This window comes from Salmo salar, chromosome ssa04 (genome assembly GCF_905237065.1).
Source record: "Salmo salar chromosome ssa04, Ssal_v3.1, whole genome shotgun sequence".
Lineage (NCBI taxonomy): Eukaryota > Metazoa > Chordata > Actinopteri > Salmoniformes > Salmonidae > Salmo > Salmo salar.
The window spans coordinates 78,513,524-78,529,984 of record NC_059445.1 but is presented as its reverse complement, the minus strand read 5'-3'; the positions used below and the strand labels follow the sequence as shown (position 1 = coordinate 78,529,984).

Here is a 16,461-nt window from a genome sequence, read left to right as displayed (position 1 = left end):
TGCCTGAACAGTTTGTGGGGTGTGGCTTAACAGAAAAAAAGTTTACTTGAAACTAATGGTAAATAATAAATGAAAACGCTGCACACTGCTGTACCTTGCACGTTTCCAGGTAGATTTTACTTTGTTGCATTACCACAAGGGACAAAATCTGCACAAAACTGTAAAATATAACAATTAACATCTGCATACAAAAAGAAGCAGAGCCAGCTATGCGGCCAAACAGCGAAAAGTTGTAACGTTTCAATTCAAAGTTACAACAAATCTCATACTTGTGTATTTAACTAAAGAATGATTGGGCTGGCAGAGGTCTAGGAAGTAGGAACATAAAGATACCTCTCCTATGTTCATATGCAGATTGGTTCTGAGTACAGGAATAATGAAGCCGGTGAAATGCTGCTTTTCTTTACCTTTTAGGCCAAAATTTAAAAAATCCAAGCACAACCTGTCCGGGTGAGCTAATGACGTGTAGAGGACGTCTGCCGTAGTAACCTGCCCACAGAGCTGGCTAGCGGAAGGACTCGGGATTCTGTTGTCGGTGACACAAGTCCATCTGTGGTTGGAAACGGACTGGACGACGCATTATTGAGGCGGCGAGCCACTGATAGAGCGTCTACATGCTAAATATGTGGAAAGTCAGGGAAATGGTGGATAAAGCGTGAGTATTCGTGCTGTTTTCGTCTGCTTGTCATGTTGTTGCAGGGCCCGTTAGCTGGCTAGGGAAACACGGGAAACACTGGTCTGGTGACGTCACGCAGTTTCCTCAGCTGATAGCTCAGTCTGGCTACATTCCTCTGATCTTTTTGATATCCTACTGTCCCTTATAAACATACAGACTCCAATATGCAAAGTAACACCCATTTATTCCATGTTAGCAATATTTTGGAGGAATGTATTAACCTTAACTATAAACTAGCTAGTTGGCTAGATTTATGTTTTACCCAATAATGTTATCGTTATCGTTCAATAACAATGGGACGCCCTCGTTAACTCACAGCTAACGTTAGCTAGCTACAAAACGGGCTAAATTAATGTATTATTGTTAGCTCACTAGCTAGCTAACGTTAGCTAACACAACTAAGCTAGCCACAATGACTGTTAAGACCTTCATCAAACCTGTCATTTGCACTTTTTCGTTTCATTATGTTCATTACATTACTCACTATAGAAGTTGAACTAAATGACCATTGTATTGTTTTCTGGTTGAAACGTTTTTACACGACCACAATGTAACGTTAATTAGCTATCTAAGACATCAACTAGCATTTGTCAGTGCACTAGGCTGTAGCGTTCCTGGTTACCGTTAGACGGAAGACGTTGCAGCAGCGCCATACAGCTGTCTTCCGGATATTGGTCATACCAGGCATATCATCAAACACCTGGAATAACAGTGACTGAAAGTGGACCTGACCCACGAGGAATACAGCATGACACAACATCTCTTAGCTAGCTAAGTTAGTGCATTGCAAAGGATCTGTATGTGTTCTGTATGGAATTGTTCACTACATCATGTGCATAACATACATTATTTAAATGGGTAGCTAGAGGGTTTTGACGTTTCCATACCCTGGCAACATTTAGTTATTCATGCATCAGTATTGGAAAAGTGCAAATTGCTTATTGCAACCATTTATTTAAAGACCGTTATGATAATGAGTGAAATACTGTGTGTGACACATAATTCCTTAGTCTAATAGTTTTCCCCGATTTGCAAGCAATTGCAGAAAAAGGTTCCAGCCAAGTGCCTGTTTCATGGACAGAGGTTGCAGTAACGGATGCTGCCTGAGCCGGTGCCACCTGTTAGGCATGCGTGATTTCAGCTGAATAGGGCCTGTTATTGATACAGATGGCGAGAAGGCCTTCTCCTGCCACCCTGGTCTCAGAGAGCTCACTGCAGACCCTGAGCTTTTAGAGAACAGACTATGTACCGCCACACCTTGTGGATTGTGTCACTGCCATCAGTTGTTTGTGGTGTGATTGCAGCACAGGGAGGGACATTGCTTCAGTGGGTTAGCCAGTTGAATGGTATTTTTGGTGAGGACTGGTGTTTTTTCACATGTCTAGCAGAATATGCATTTAGGCTAGATGTATGTTTGTGTATATTGTCCCTCCCATAAGTGAGGAGGAGAACCCATGGTCATCATGGATTGTTCTGTGGCTGATCAATACTAGCTGTCTGGGACTTGAGATCATAGCTGGCTGGGAGGGGCTTTGAGATTGGTAATCTAGTCAAATCAAACTTTGTCACATGCCCCGAATACAACAAGTGTAGACCTTACTGTGAAATGCTTACTTACAAGCCCTTAACCAACAGTGCAGTTTAAGAAGAGTTAAGAAAATATTTACCAAATAAACTAAAGTAACACAATTAACAATAACGATGCTATATACAAGGGGTACCGGTACCGAGTCAGTGTGCGGGGGTACAGGTTAGTTGAGGTAATTTGTACATGTCGGTAGGGGTGAAGTGACTATGCATAGATGATAAACAGCGAGTTGCAGCAGTGTACAAAACAAATGGAGGGGAGGGGGTGTCAATGTAAATAGTCCGGTGGCCATTTGATTAATTGTTTAGCAGTTTTATGGCTTGGGGGTAGAAGCTGTTAAGGAGCCTTGCTGGATGGGAGGGGCTTTGGTAGTATTCCTATTGCTGGATGGGAGGGGCTTTGGTAGTATTCCTATTGCTGGATGGGAGGGGCTTTGGTAGTATTCCTATTGCTGGATGGGAGGGGCTTTGGTAGTATTCCTATTGCTGGATGGGAGGGGCTTTGGTAGTATTCCTATTGCTGGATGGGAGGGGCTTTGGTAGTATTCCTATTGCTGGATGGGAGGGGCTTTGGTAGTACTCCTATTGCTGGATGGGAGGGGCTTTGGTAGTACTCCTATTGCTGGATGGGAGGGGCTTTGGTAGTATTCCGGGATTTTAGTAAGCCTATTGCTGGATGGGAGGGGCTTTGGTAGTACTCCTATTGCTGAATGGGAGGGGCTTTGGTAGTATTCCTATTGCTGGAGGGGAGGGGCTTTGGGATTGGTCATGTAGTAAGCCTATTGCTGGAAGGTGAGGGGCTTTGGTAGTATTCCTATTGCTGGATGGGAGGGGCTTTGGTAGTATTCCTATTGCTGGAGGGGAGGGGCTTTGGTGGTATTCCTATTGCTGGAGGGGAGGGGCTTTGGTGGTACTCCTATTGCTGGATGGGAGGGGCTTTGGTAGTATTCCTATTGCTGGATGGGAGGGGCTTTGGTAGTACTCCTATTGCTGGATGGGAGGGGCTTTGGTAGTATTCCTATTGCTGGAGGGGAGGGGCTTTGGGTAGTATTCCTATTGCTGGATGGGAGGGGCTTTGGTAGTACTCCTATTGCTGGATGGGAGGGGCTTTGGTAGTACTCCTATTGCTGGATGGGAGGGGCTTTGGTAGTATTCCTATTGCTGGAGGGGAGGGGCTTTTTGGATGTAGTACTCCTATTGCTGGATGGGAGGGGCTTTGGTAGTACTCCTATTGCTGGATGGGAGGGGCTTTGGTAGTATTCCTATTGCTGGAGGGGAGGGGCTTTGGGATTGGTCATGTAGTAAGCCTATTGCTGGATGGGAGGGGCTTTGGTAGTACTCCTATTGCTGAATGGGAGGGGCTTTGGTAGTATTCCTATTGCTGGAGGGGAGGGGCTTTGGGATTGGTATGTAAGCCTATTGCTGGAAGGGGAGGGGCTTTGGTAGTACTCCTATTGCTGAATGGGAGGGGCTTTGGTGGTATTCCTATTGCTGGATGGGAGGGGCTTTGGTGGTATTCCTATTGCTGGAAGGTGAGGGGCTTTGGTAGTATTCCTATTGCTGGATGGGAGGGGCTTTGGTAGTATTCCTATTGCTGGAGGGGAGGGGCTTTGGTGGTATTCCTATTGCTGGAGGGGAGGGGCTTTGGTGGTATTCCTATTGCTGGATGGGAGGGGCTTTGGTAGTATTCCTATTGCTGGATGGGAGGGGCTTTGGTAGTATTCCTATTGCTGGATGGGAGGGGCTTTGGTAGTATTCCTATTGCTGGATGGGAGGGGCTTTGGTAGTACTCCTGTTGCTGGATGGGAGGGGCTTTGGTAGTATTCCTGTTGCTGGATGGGAGGGGCTTTGGTAGTACTCCTGTTGCTGGATGGGAGGGGCTTTGGTAGTACTCCAGTTGCTGGATGGGAGGGGCTTTGGTAGTATTCCAGTTGCTGGATGGGAGGGGCTTTGGTAGTATTCCAGTTGCTGGATGGGAGGGGCTTTGGTGGTATTCCAGTTGCTGGATGGGAGGGGCTTTGGTGGTATTCCAATTGCTGGATGGGAGGGGCTTTGGTGGTATTCCTATTGCTGGAGGGGAGGGGCTTTGGTGGTATTCCTATTGCTGGAGGGGAGGGGCTTTGGTGGTATTCCTATTGCTGGATGGGAGGGGCTTTGGTGGTACTCCTATTGCTGGAGGGGAGGGGCTTTGGTGGTATTCCTATTGCTGGAGGGGAGGGGCTTTGGTGGTATTCCTATTGCTGGATGGGAGGGGCTTTGGTGGTATTCCAATTGCTGGATGGGAGGGGCTTTGGTGGTATTCCTATTGCTGGAGGGGAGGGGCTTTGGTGGTACTCCTATTGCTGGAGGGGAGGGGCTTTGGTGGTACTCCTATTGCTGGATGGGAGGGGCTTTGGTCGTATTCCTATTGCTGGATGGGAGGGGCTTTGGTAGTATTCCTATTGCTTGTTTTGAGTTTTGTCTTCTACTTGTAGCCTATTAGGTCTGTTCACATGTCAGGAGAGAAGTTAAGAAATGAGAGCCAAATCATGAATTTCTTTGAATGATTACTTTGGTTCAAGGCCCACTCCAAGTGTATAGTGGTATAGGCATGAGTTCAGTGGAAGCTTTTTCTCAGTATGATATCATTACATTGTAGTGACTAAGGATAGCCGCTCTAAAGGCAGGCTTCATGTCCTGTGTAAGTGTTTTAGTCTTTGGATGTTCTCTGCCAGTTAATGGACTGCAAGTCCCATCAGCCAATGCAGTGAGATCGATAACATGGCTGAATCAATGGCATTGTTTTGAAGAGCTCAGACGGCATCACACTGTGGTGAATGAAAATGTCAAACATTGCACTATTATGTGGAAAGATATGATCTGTTGAATGGAGCAGAGGAAACCTGGTCCTGAAGACATTGAAGAAGAGGGACGTTTTGACAACTCTCGCTCAGATAGATCTGAAGACTGGACCCTCTTCTCAAACTCTTGTGAAGACAAATATAAAACAACTTCCTCACCTTGTTAATTTGGTTCCTTGTTAGAAAGGAAATCATCCGTCCAAGTTTACTTCCTTTTATTAGAGGATATGGTAGCATAAGTTCTTTAGCTTGCCCTTAGCTGGCCTCACTGTCTAGGCTTACAGCTTTACAATGAACCACGGCTTATTACGGCTTGAATGTCTGAGTCACACGTCTGGGAAATGCTAATTATGCCTTTAGATTACAGTAATGAGCAGAACTTCGGCTAGTCATTCAGCCAACCTGCAAATCCATGTTCTCAGTAAATGCTCTTCCTAGTAAGCATGACTTCCAGCAGTACGTTATTCAATATCCTCCCAGCACACTGCAGAGTAATCAACACCACTGGTATAGATTTCTTCTCTTTTCTGGTCCTGTGTGTCTTAGTTGGTAGAGCATGGTGCTGGCAATACCAGGGTTGTGAGTTTAATTCCCACGGGGGACCAGTATGAAAATATATGCACTCAATACTGTAAGTCGCTCTGGATAAGTGTCTGCTAAATGACTTAAATGTAACATGTCTTCTGTGTGAGTAGCGTCAGGAGTAGCTCCTACATCAGCCCGGCTGCCAGCTGTGTCCTCCAGGGCCTCTTCTCACTGCAAACGTCCTCGTCAGACCAGGGCCTCTTCTCCCTGCAAACGTCCTCGTCAGACCAGGGCCTCTTCTCCCTGCAAACGTCCTCGTCAGACCAGGGCCTCTTCTCCCTGCAAACGTCCTCGTCAGACCAGGGCCTCTTCTCCCTGCAAACGTCCTCGTCAGACCAGGGCCTCTTCTCCCTGCAAACGTCCTCGTCAGACCAGGGCCTCTTCTCCCTGCAAACGTCCTCGTCAGACCAGGGCCTCCTACTTCTAATATGCATCAGTGAGCCCCCCGCCTCTCCTCCCTCGCTGCTGTTGTCCCGTGTGCCCCCTTCATCACCACTATCTCCATCTGAAAACTGACGCCTAGAACCACTGTTCATCAGAAGCAGGAGGTGGTGTTTTTCTTCTAGTGTAGTAGGAGGGAGAGTGAAAGACTGTTTCATGTGCAGTGCTGTGGCTTTTCAGCAGGCTGCATGTGTAGGTAAGCAGGCTCATCCTCAGTAGTAAAGGAGAAACGCTGCTGCGGCGGGCCTGCACAACAAAGAGGCCCAGGATGCAGACAGTTGGAAGAGAAGCCTGGTCTCTGTCTCTGTTTGAGAGAGTTGGAAGGGAAGGGAAGCCTGGGCTCTGTCTGCCTGTACCTTTCATTCAGACCCACAGCTCATCTTCTTTTGTCTCATCCCCAGCGGAATATTTTTTAACATAGTGGGCCGTTCTGTGTGCGTGTGTTTCCTAGTCTGCTTGAAATGTAAGCACATCGCTGGTTCACTTGCCGTTCAGACCATCTGTTTTTATACACCGCTGTCATTCATTATTCAGTGGACTGAGATTTTCCATCAAATTTTGGAACAGCTTTGCTGTGGAGATCTCATCTTGCTGTCTCTGTCAGTCATACTGCTGCACACCTGGGCAAAAAATACACTGAACAAAAATATAAATGCAACATGGACAGTGTTGGTTTCATGAGCTGAAATAAAAGAACACAGAAATGTTCTATTCGCACAAAAAGCTTATTTTGCTCAAATTTTGTAGACAAATTTGTTTACATTCCTGTTAGTGAGCAGTTCTCCTTTGCCAAGATAATCCATCAACCTGACAGGTGTGGCATATCAAGATCATTACACAGGTGCACCTTGTGCTGGGGACAATAACTCCTTGCCACTGTCAGAAACCGTCTTTGGGAAGCTCATCTGCGTGCTTATCGTCCTCACCAGGGTCTTGACTGACTGCAGTTTGGCGTTGTAACCAACTTCACTGGGCAAATGCTCACCTTCGATGGCCACTGGCACGCTGGAGGCGTGTGCTCTTCACGGATGAATCCCAGTTTCAACTATACCAGGCAGATGGCAGACAGCGTGTATGGCGTCGTGTGGGTGAGTGGTTTGCTGATGTCAACGTTGTGAACAGAGTGTCCCATGGTGGGGTTATGGTATGGGCAGGCATAAGCTACGGACAACGAACACAATTTGCGTTTTATCGATGGTAATTTGAATGCACAGAGATACCGTGACGAGATCCTGAGGCCCATTGTCATGCCATTCATCCACCGCCATCACCCCATGTCTTGGCTTGATAATACATGTCCCAAGGATCTGTACACAATTACTTTAAGCTGAAAATGTCCCAGTTCTGCATACTCACCAGACATGTCACCCATTGAGCACGTTTGGGATGCTCTGGGTCGACGTGTACATCAGCATGTTCCAGTTCCCGCCAATATCCAGGAACTTCACCCACAGCCCATGAGGAGTGGGAGAACATTCCACAAGCAACAGCCTGATCAACTATGCAAATGAGATGTGTAGCACTGCATGAGGCAAATGGGGGTCCACCTGATACTGACTGGTTGGGGGGTCCAAACTTGCAACGTTTAATAAAATATTATGCACCCTGAGTTTCCTGAGCCAGTGAGCTCCGGACAGACACAGGTGCAGGGTATTGGCGCAAGGGATAGGAAGTTATCAGGTAGGCCTATTTATGACGTTTTCACTGTATCAGAGCATGACCATTTCCCCCCCTTTCACTCAGTGGTTATGGAAAGGGAGAGAGCTGGAAATATTTTTTTAAATAGGATACATTGAGGAACTATTGTCATTCTCAATAGATATTAAAAAAAATACTTTTGTTTACTTCCTGTTTGAGGTGAAGAGACAATTACTTTGAGAAGCTCCACAGCTCATTAGTTAAGACAATCAGAAATACTATGAGATCCCCAAATGGGCACATTTATAAGCCTACATTTGCTCGCAGGCCATGTAGCCTAGGCCTACTTCTATGTGTAATCAGGTGCGCATCCTTACTCAACATTGACAGGAGCGCTCCAAACAAAACACAATTAATAAATTGACTACTTGTAAATGGAATGAAATAAACCAAAACTTGTTTCTCACAAGTGTAGCCTAGGTTGTGCGCTCCACAAACAACGTGTCCACTCCTACAATGAGAACTGTAAAAGACTAATAATATATTGAATGCATTAACAGAAATTACGGGAACCAAACAAACATTGTAGTTGTTTTGGATTAGTCCACTGAGACAGGCGTCAATCAAGACGTGCCATAAAACATGTGTATGTATGTATGTGTGTGTGTGTGTGTGTGTGTGTGTGTGTGTGTGTGTGTGTTTTTGCAACTACTCAACAAAAAAACAAACAATCGACCAAATGGGGTGGGCCCTAATTAGTTATGGTCACTTTACAAAAACAATTTTTTTTTTTAAATGTGTGGGGTCCGTCCACCCCTGTAAACGTCGTTTGACTAATAAAGTTTGATTAATAGTCATTTTAATCCACATTCACTCTCTTCCTCATCTCTCCTCAATTATCTTTGACCTTTATAAAAGGAGGCGAGGGAGTACGGCAGGAGGTGAAGAAATCTAATTGAGAAAAGACCATGGAATCACCTCAACACTAGAGTAGACGCATATATTTTCATAATGAGTGAGACAAGAGTGACACTACTACCACTTCGGTAACGCTTTACAATAGGGTTCCATTTGTGAAGGGTTTGTAATTACATTATTACGGTTATTTAAGCATTTGTAAATGCATTGTAAAACATTACTAAATTGGTTATAACAAACGGTGTAATATTGAACCCTTTTGTATCATCATGCAACCGCATTGTCAATGGTTGCACAGTTAAACTATAGTTATTTTCTCACTTCTGGGTGTGGTGCATCGTTGCTCTGTCCCAGGAACAGAAATTATTGGTTTTCAGACCTATAGTCAACTCCCATGATGCATCTTGCCCCAAATTTGAAACCCATGATCATGCATTGGTACACTTTTTATTCCAGGAATGAAGGCTTCATCTCAAGCTATATTATTGGTGTGGTTAAATGGTTTCTGAAAAATTCCCGACATTGTAAGATCTGCCCATCTGTTAAACCCGCTTGAAATAAATACTACCTGGAACAGAATGAAGAGTAGACAATGACATGTGATGGTGCGTTGTGAAGAATCATGATGGACCTGGCTATGAGAAGTGTGCAAAGGCCAGACAAAGATTGCGCGAAAGAAACGTTCACAAGATAAAAATGTTGACAGAGGAGAGAGATTCTCTATGCAATTTGTTTCACTTTTGAATACAGAAATTCTGCTGTATGATTTAGTTCTCTGCTCAGCTAGCACATCTGTCCTACCTCACTAGCTAAGAAACGTTAGCAAGCTAGTATTAGGTCAAATCTAACATTTATTTTTGAATATAGACATTTTGCTCTACAATTTAACACAAGATAATCTTTGGCATGATATAGCTAACTAGATCATGTTTGCTGGTTAGCTAGCTAGCAAACATTAGCTGCTAGCTAGCTAGCTAACATCAACATGACAGTTTTCTTGCAATTTGTTTAGCTTTTTGGGATTAGAATGCTAGCTAGCTAGTTATCTAACCTTTGAACTCTGGTACAGTCTCTCTCTAGATGGGTTGCTGGTAAGCTAGCCACCATCCTTTGTCAGCAAACTAACATAAGTGGTTCCAATTTTAAGACGAACTTACTAGCTAGCTAGCTAACTAACTAGTGTGTTAACCACAAGTGTGGTAGCTAATGAAACACAGTATCGCCGTGAAGTGGCTCATAATCACTGACCAACCAATAACCCTGACAGACTCGTTCAAATTCCTCGGTACTTACATCAGCGACTCACTGAAATGAGACATCAACTCCAACCACATTCATCAAGCAGAGACTGTGTGCTTTCTGAGACAACTGAAAAAGTACAGGGTTAAACAACAGCTGCTGGTTCAGTTTTGAATGTTTGTGAGGTTGGGGTATATGTGTATATTAGTCATGTAGGAGCTGCCCCATGCTGTACCGTATACACATGCCACCGACCTTGGTTGGCGTGGCAATAAAGTATCTTGTATTTCACTTTTGTTTTTAAAGTAAAAACATTTTTTAGCAGTTAAATGTTGATAACTCAATTATAAATGGTTATAGGTCTGTCACTTTTTAAGGGGGTAATGATGATTTATTGATTAATGACCTAGATGTAAATTTGGCAAGGGCATCAGGGTTTCAAACGTGTGTCAAGACACGAAAACCAACGGTCTTGTGTTCCTGTGACAGAGCAACGATGCATCACACACAAAAGTGTGAAGATAATTATTTGTTCAACAGTGCAACTATTGAAAATATGGATGCATGATGATACATAAGGGTTCATCTTAAAAGCATTTGTAAGTGCATTTATAAATTGTTAATAACTGGAGGTAAATTCTGGCTCACTGTTTGACAAACACTGACCAGTTATTGCACTTTGTAGACCAATGGGATATAACTGTTTATTAATGCTTTATAAGGCATTTACAAATGATGAAATAACATTTCATGTAATTATAGCCTCTTTATAAACCCTTTACAAATGTAACCTTAATGTGTAGTGTTACCCTTTGTTACATAGAACTTTGCAAATTGCTTTATAATTGCATAATAATGGAGCTATTACATAAGTGGTATAAGGAACGGTCACTATACCTCTTGTGTAGAGTAGTTCAAAAAAAAACTCAGCTTATTGCTATGCAATTCAAATACAATTAACTAAATATTATGTGACAACATGCTAATAAAATGTTGATCCTAAAGTAACTACAGTTTTATTATACTACACCATTTAAAGATTGTGTGTTTTTAAATGAGAGCACTTACCCTCAGATGGACAAAGGGGATCAAAGTTGTTTTTGCTAAGCATCCAACTTGCTGTTTGCAAACAGCTTTGAATTACTCTGCAGTATTTTCAGGTCTTCTAAAAATGTATTTGCAGCTTTCAACTTTTTCATTGGAATGTTGAAAGAGTCATACAGTAGTGGATCATCGCAACTTATTTATACAACATAAAATGGGTAAATTGATTTTGATTATGTATACCTGGGCCAATAGACATTCAGGAGAATGGACGTTTACATGTTCAGATAGAAATGTATTGTGTAGATCAAATGTGACCGTCAGATTGGAATACTATAGGAGATTGTGTGTTCTATTCATTCTATTTCTGTCTTCAACATGCAGTTCCAGATACAGCCCTCCATTAGGCCTAGTTGAAGGCAGCCAATCTAATAGTTTCAGAAAAGTAGTCACTTCCTGAGATCTGTATTCAAATATATTTTTTAAAGTTGTCATTTTTTTGGATCTGTATTTAAATAGTTGTATTCCTCTCCAAAGTAACTATTCCCCCGGAAATAGTTACTTTCCACAAAGCGTAGTTAAAACTAGAGTTATCCCAGATCTGCACTGAATGTATAGTTTCGTTCTCTGTTTTATGTTAATCTATCCACCATGAAACACGCATGCTTCATAGATCTAACGAAGTATCCTGTTTGGAACAAACCTGTTTTGAGTTGTTGCCATTTGTTGATCTCTGTGTAGGCTATGTGTAATCAGTTGGCTGTTTTCCTCAGACTTGATATCATTGGCTCATTCATCAGTCTCTGGTGCCGTTTTATTTCCCCAGCTCTGTTCCATTGTCCTTCCATCTGGCCCTCTGTCACTGAGCACTTGACCCTTGACCTCCTAAGGATCTGACCACCTGTCTGTGGTGATGCCCAGGCTAAAGCCAGCAGCCATCTGTGGACTAATCAGACCAGTGGTCACACAGGGTCAACTCCACTACTCTAGACTATCTCTGACCTGTTTTTTATTAGATTTTTTAGGATCCTTTAGATCTGGTGCACTGCATTCTGGCTGAAAACGAACTACTCCAGCCGTTAGGCTATGGTGTGCAAACAAATATATGCAAATAGACTGAGTGTGAATAGGTTCAATGGGGGGGGGGCTGTTGTAAATATGCTTTTCCATGTAGGTTTGTGTGTTTGATTTCCTGGCTAGCCCAATATTAGGGTCAGGAATTCAGTCAATCTCCCTCCCTCTTGTTAGCACTCTAGAGCCATAGAATTGTATCATATTTTTTTGTCATCAACAACATGTGGAAGAAATTGGCGGCGGAGTGAAAGTGAACTAATCTGATACATTATAGACTTAAGTAGTAGAAGGAGCTGCATTTCCTTCCCAGTGAGAACAGGTGTTCAAGCTTTCAGACCTAACCACCTTTTCTGTTCCTCTCACACTTAACGCTACATCATCCATGGCCCACTGTGGTAATGGCTTCCAGAGCTGCCTGGCTCTCCTGTCAACCTGCTCCTTCCCTGTGCGGGTGGGTCTGTGGGATTTAGTGAGAGTGGAGGAAGTGTCTGAGTTTTCTGTCCAAATGACATTAGGGATGATTGGTAAAAGTGCTGGCAGCTGCAGGGGAAGGGATAGTCTCTAGAGCAGGGGTAGGCAACTAGATTCAGCCTCGGGGCGATTTTTGTCAGAGGGGGGTCGGAACGGAATTATACTTTGTACACTGCAAATTGACCACAAAAAGAGGGTCTTTTCAAATACAATAATTTCATAACTTGATTATATTGACACGATCATCTATTTTGTTATTTAATTTTTTTGCGGGAATACTTGAAAAGATTTCCTAAATGTCTTTTTTTTTTTTTTACTGAATTCCTGGTGATTTAAAAAAATAATAATAATCCCAACGGTCTAAACAAGATACTCTTGTCAAAGTGTCTATATAAGGTCCCACAGTTGACAGTGCATGTCAGAGCAAAAACCAAGCCATGAGGTCGAAGGAATTGTCCATAGAGCTCCGAGACAGGATTGTGTTGAGGGCACAATCTGGGGAAGGGTACCAAAAAATGTCTGCAGCATTGAAGGTCCCCAAGAACACAGTGGAGGGGTCTGAATAGTTAGCGAATGCACTGTAGCTACATAGGGAAGCCTCTTGTCTTCTTGGGTATGATGCTACAAGCTTGTCACACCTGTATTTGGGGAGTTTCTCCCATTCTTCTCTGCAGATCCTCTCAAGCTCTGTCAGGTTGGATGAGGAGCGTCAATGCACAACTATTTTCAGGTCTCTCCAGAGATGTTCAAGTCTGGGCTCTGGCTGGGCCACTCAAGGACATTCAGAGACTTGTCCCGAAACCACTCGTGCGTTATATTGGCTGTGTACTTAGGGTTGTTGTCCTGTTGGAATGTGTACCTTCTCCTCAGTCTGATGTCCAGAGCGCTGTAGAGCAGGTTTTCATCAAGGATCTCTCAGTACTTTGCTCTGTTCATCTTTCCCTCGATCCTGACTAGTCTCCCAGTCCCTGCTGCTGAAAAACATGCCTCGACACGATCCTGTCTCGGAGCTCTATGGACAATTCCTACGACTTCATGGCTTGGTTTTTGCTCTGACATGCACTATCAACTGTGGGACCTTATATAGACAGGTGTGTGCCTTTCCAAATCATGTCCAATCAATTGAGTTTATCACAGGTGGACTCCTATCAAGTTGTAGAAACATCTCAAGTATGATCATTGGAAACAGGATGCACCTGAGCTCAATTTTGAGTCTCATAGCAAAGGGTCTGAATACTTTTTGTTAAATTCAGTTATTTCTGTTTTGTATTTGTAATACATTTGCTAAATTTTCTAATAACCTGTTTTTTTTCTCGCTTTGTTGTTATGGGTTATTGTGTGTAGATTGACAAATAAAATAATGCATCAATTTTAGGATAAGGCTGTAACCTAACAAAAGGTGAAGGTGTCTGAATACTTTCCAAATGCACTGGATATGTCTTGATTAGATACAGTGCCTTCAGAAAATATTCACACCCCTTGACTTCTTCAAAATGTTGTGTTACAGCCTGAATTTAAAACTGATTCAATTTATATTTTTTGGTCACTGCACAAATCACATTTTATACTCCTGAACTTATTTAGGCTTGCCATAACAAAGGGGTTGAATACTTATTGGCTCAAGATATTTCAGCTTGTCATTTGTAATACATTTCTAAAAACATAATTCCAGTTGGAGTTTAATGGCTGTGAAAGAACTGCGGATGGATCAACAACGTTGTAGTTTCTCCACAATACTAATCTAATTGACAGAGTGAAAAGGAAGCCTGTACAGAATAAAAATATTCCAAAACATCCATCCTGTTTGCAACAAGACACTAAAGTAGTACTGCAAAATATGTAGCAAAGCCATTCACTTCTTGTCTTGAATACAAAGTGATATGTTTGGGACAAATCCAATACATTACTGAGTACCACTCTCCATATTTTCTAGCGTAGTGGTGGCTGCATCATGTAATGGGTATGCTTGTAATCGTTAAGAGACCCGGCGCCAGAACGAATCAGTTGGACAGGCCTTTGATTTCCATAGCGGGCATGTTTTTTTTCACGGCACCTCCTGTGTGCACGTGCTAGCACATTCACCATTTTTTATTTTTAGTTGCTGTAATAGTAGCTTAAAGACCATAGGAATTCTTGTGAGTTTCAAGTTTGGTGAAGCTTACATTTTATCCTACCATTCCTACCGATCTGCGTGCCAGTTATGATTATTTTTATATGCGCATTTTCGTGAAACAGTTTAATTTCAATAATAGCGCTTTTGTTTCTTAAAATCATTGTCACATGGTTAATCATCATCTGAAGTAAAATTATAAAAATCTAAAAGTTAAAATTCAAAAATTCAATGGAAACATTGATACACTGCCATCCATTGGCAGCTAAAGAAATTTGAGCAGAGAACTCAGATGCGGCAGTGGACCTAACTTCCATTGTCAAGTAAGTAAAATACATAGGCCTAAAGCTGACAAATAAAAACTGTAGAAAATATCTTGATGACAATTTACGGTTCTTTCAATCACATTCATTTCTCTACTCCGCCTGCCTCCCCTTTCTATCTGTCTTGACTTGAGCTATTGAAGTGCAACATTTGTATTCAGTCATCACTTGGTCTGTCCTGAAGCTGTTGCTAGGGAACTTGTAACGTTGTATTCAGTCGTCACTTGGTCTGTCCTGAAGCTGTTGCTAGGGAACTTGTAACGTATCAACTAGCCTGTTCCTGGTTCCTGCACCAGTGAGTTCGGGACGTAATGTTTTTTTAATGACGTTTCCACTCTATATATGAAATCATCAGATCATGATATTTTGCTCTTTCACACCGAGGCTTGTTGATTATCGAGGCCGGGAGTGTTGGAACGATTTTTCAAATACTGAGGAACTATCATTCCTAATGGTTGTTTTAAAAAAAAAAAACTTTAAAAAACTGACTGTTAAATGTTTGACATTTTTTGTTGACTTGTGTGAGGCGAAGAATCAATGAGTGGTGTACACCGTGAGTTAAGACAATCAGACATTGCCAAATGGACGCACCATATCTTCGCCACACTCCCCTTCTTCTTCATGCAAATTTTAAATAATTAGACTTTATTTTTTTTAAATGTAAACTTTTATTTAACTAAGCAAGTCAGTTAAGAACAAATTCTTATTTACAATGATGGGCTACCCCGGCCAAACCCGGACGACGCTTGACCAATTGTGCGCCGCCCTATGGGACTCCCAATCACGGCCGGATGTGATACAGCCTTGATCCCGAATCAGGGACTGTAGTGACGCCTCTTGCACTGAGATGCAGTATCTTAGACCGCTGCGCCACACGGGAACCCCAATAATAATAATAATAATACTAGACACACATTTTAGATGCTTTTCATTTGACAGTCACAACTCGATCAGATCTATACATGGTCTATAGACGGATAGGGGGCGCTGTTTCGCTGTCCAGACAGCGTCAGATACATGGTCTATACATACTGAGACGGATAGGGGGCGCTGTTTCGCTGTCCAGACAGCGTCAGATACATGGTCTATACATACTGAGACGGATAGGGGGCGCTGTTTCGCTGTCCAGACAGCGTCAGATACATGGTCTATACATACTGAGACGGATAGGGGGCGCTATTTCGCTGTCCAGACAGCATCAGATACATGGTCTATACATACTGAGATGGATAGGGGGCGCTGTTTCGCTGTCCAGACAGCATCAGATACATGGTCTATACATACTGAGACGGATAGGGGGCGCTGTTTCGCTGTCCAGACAGCATCAGATACATGGTCTATACATACTGAGACGGGTAAGGGGCGCTGTTTCGCTGTCCAGACAGCATCAGATACATGGTCTATACATACTGAGACGGATAGGGGGCGCTGTTTCGCTGTCCAGACAGCATCAGATACATGGTCTACACATACTGAGACAGATAGGGGGCGCTGTCCAGACAGCATCAGATACAT

General features: G+C 43.0%; 1 protein-coding gene across 2 annotated transcripts in view; it reads left to right on the top strand.

Annotated features, from left to right (window-relative positions):
* The first annotated feature begins 468 nt into the window (after positions 1-468).
* The window catches only part of epn4 (Clathrin interactor 1), a 41,320-nt gene continuing 25,327 nt past the window's right edge, over positions 469-16,461 (top strand). The window contains exon 1 of one of the 2 annotated variants that reach the window (XM_014197987.2): positions 469-655. In XM_014197987.2, coding sequence (XP_014053462.1) covers positions 615-655 — 41 coding nt within the window. In that variant the 5' untranslated portion in view covers positions 469-614. 2 annotated transcript variants of the gene reach the window in all.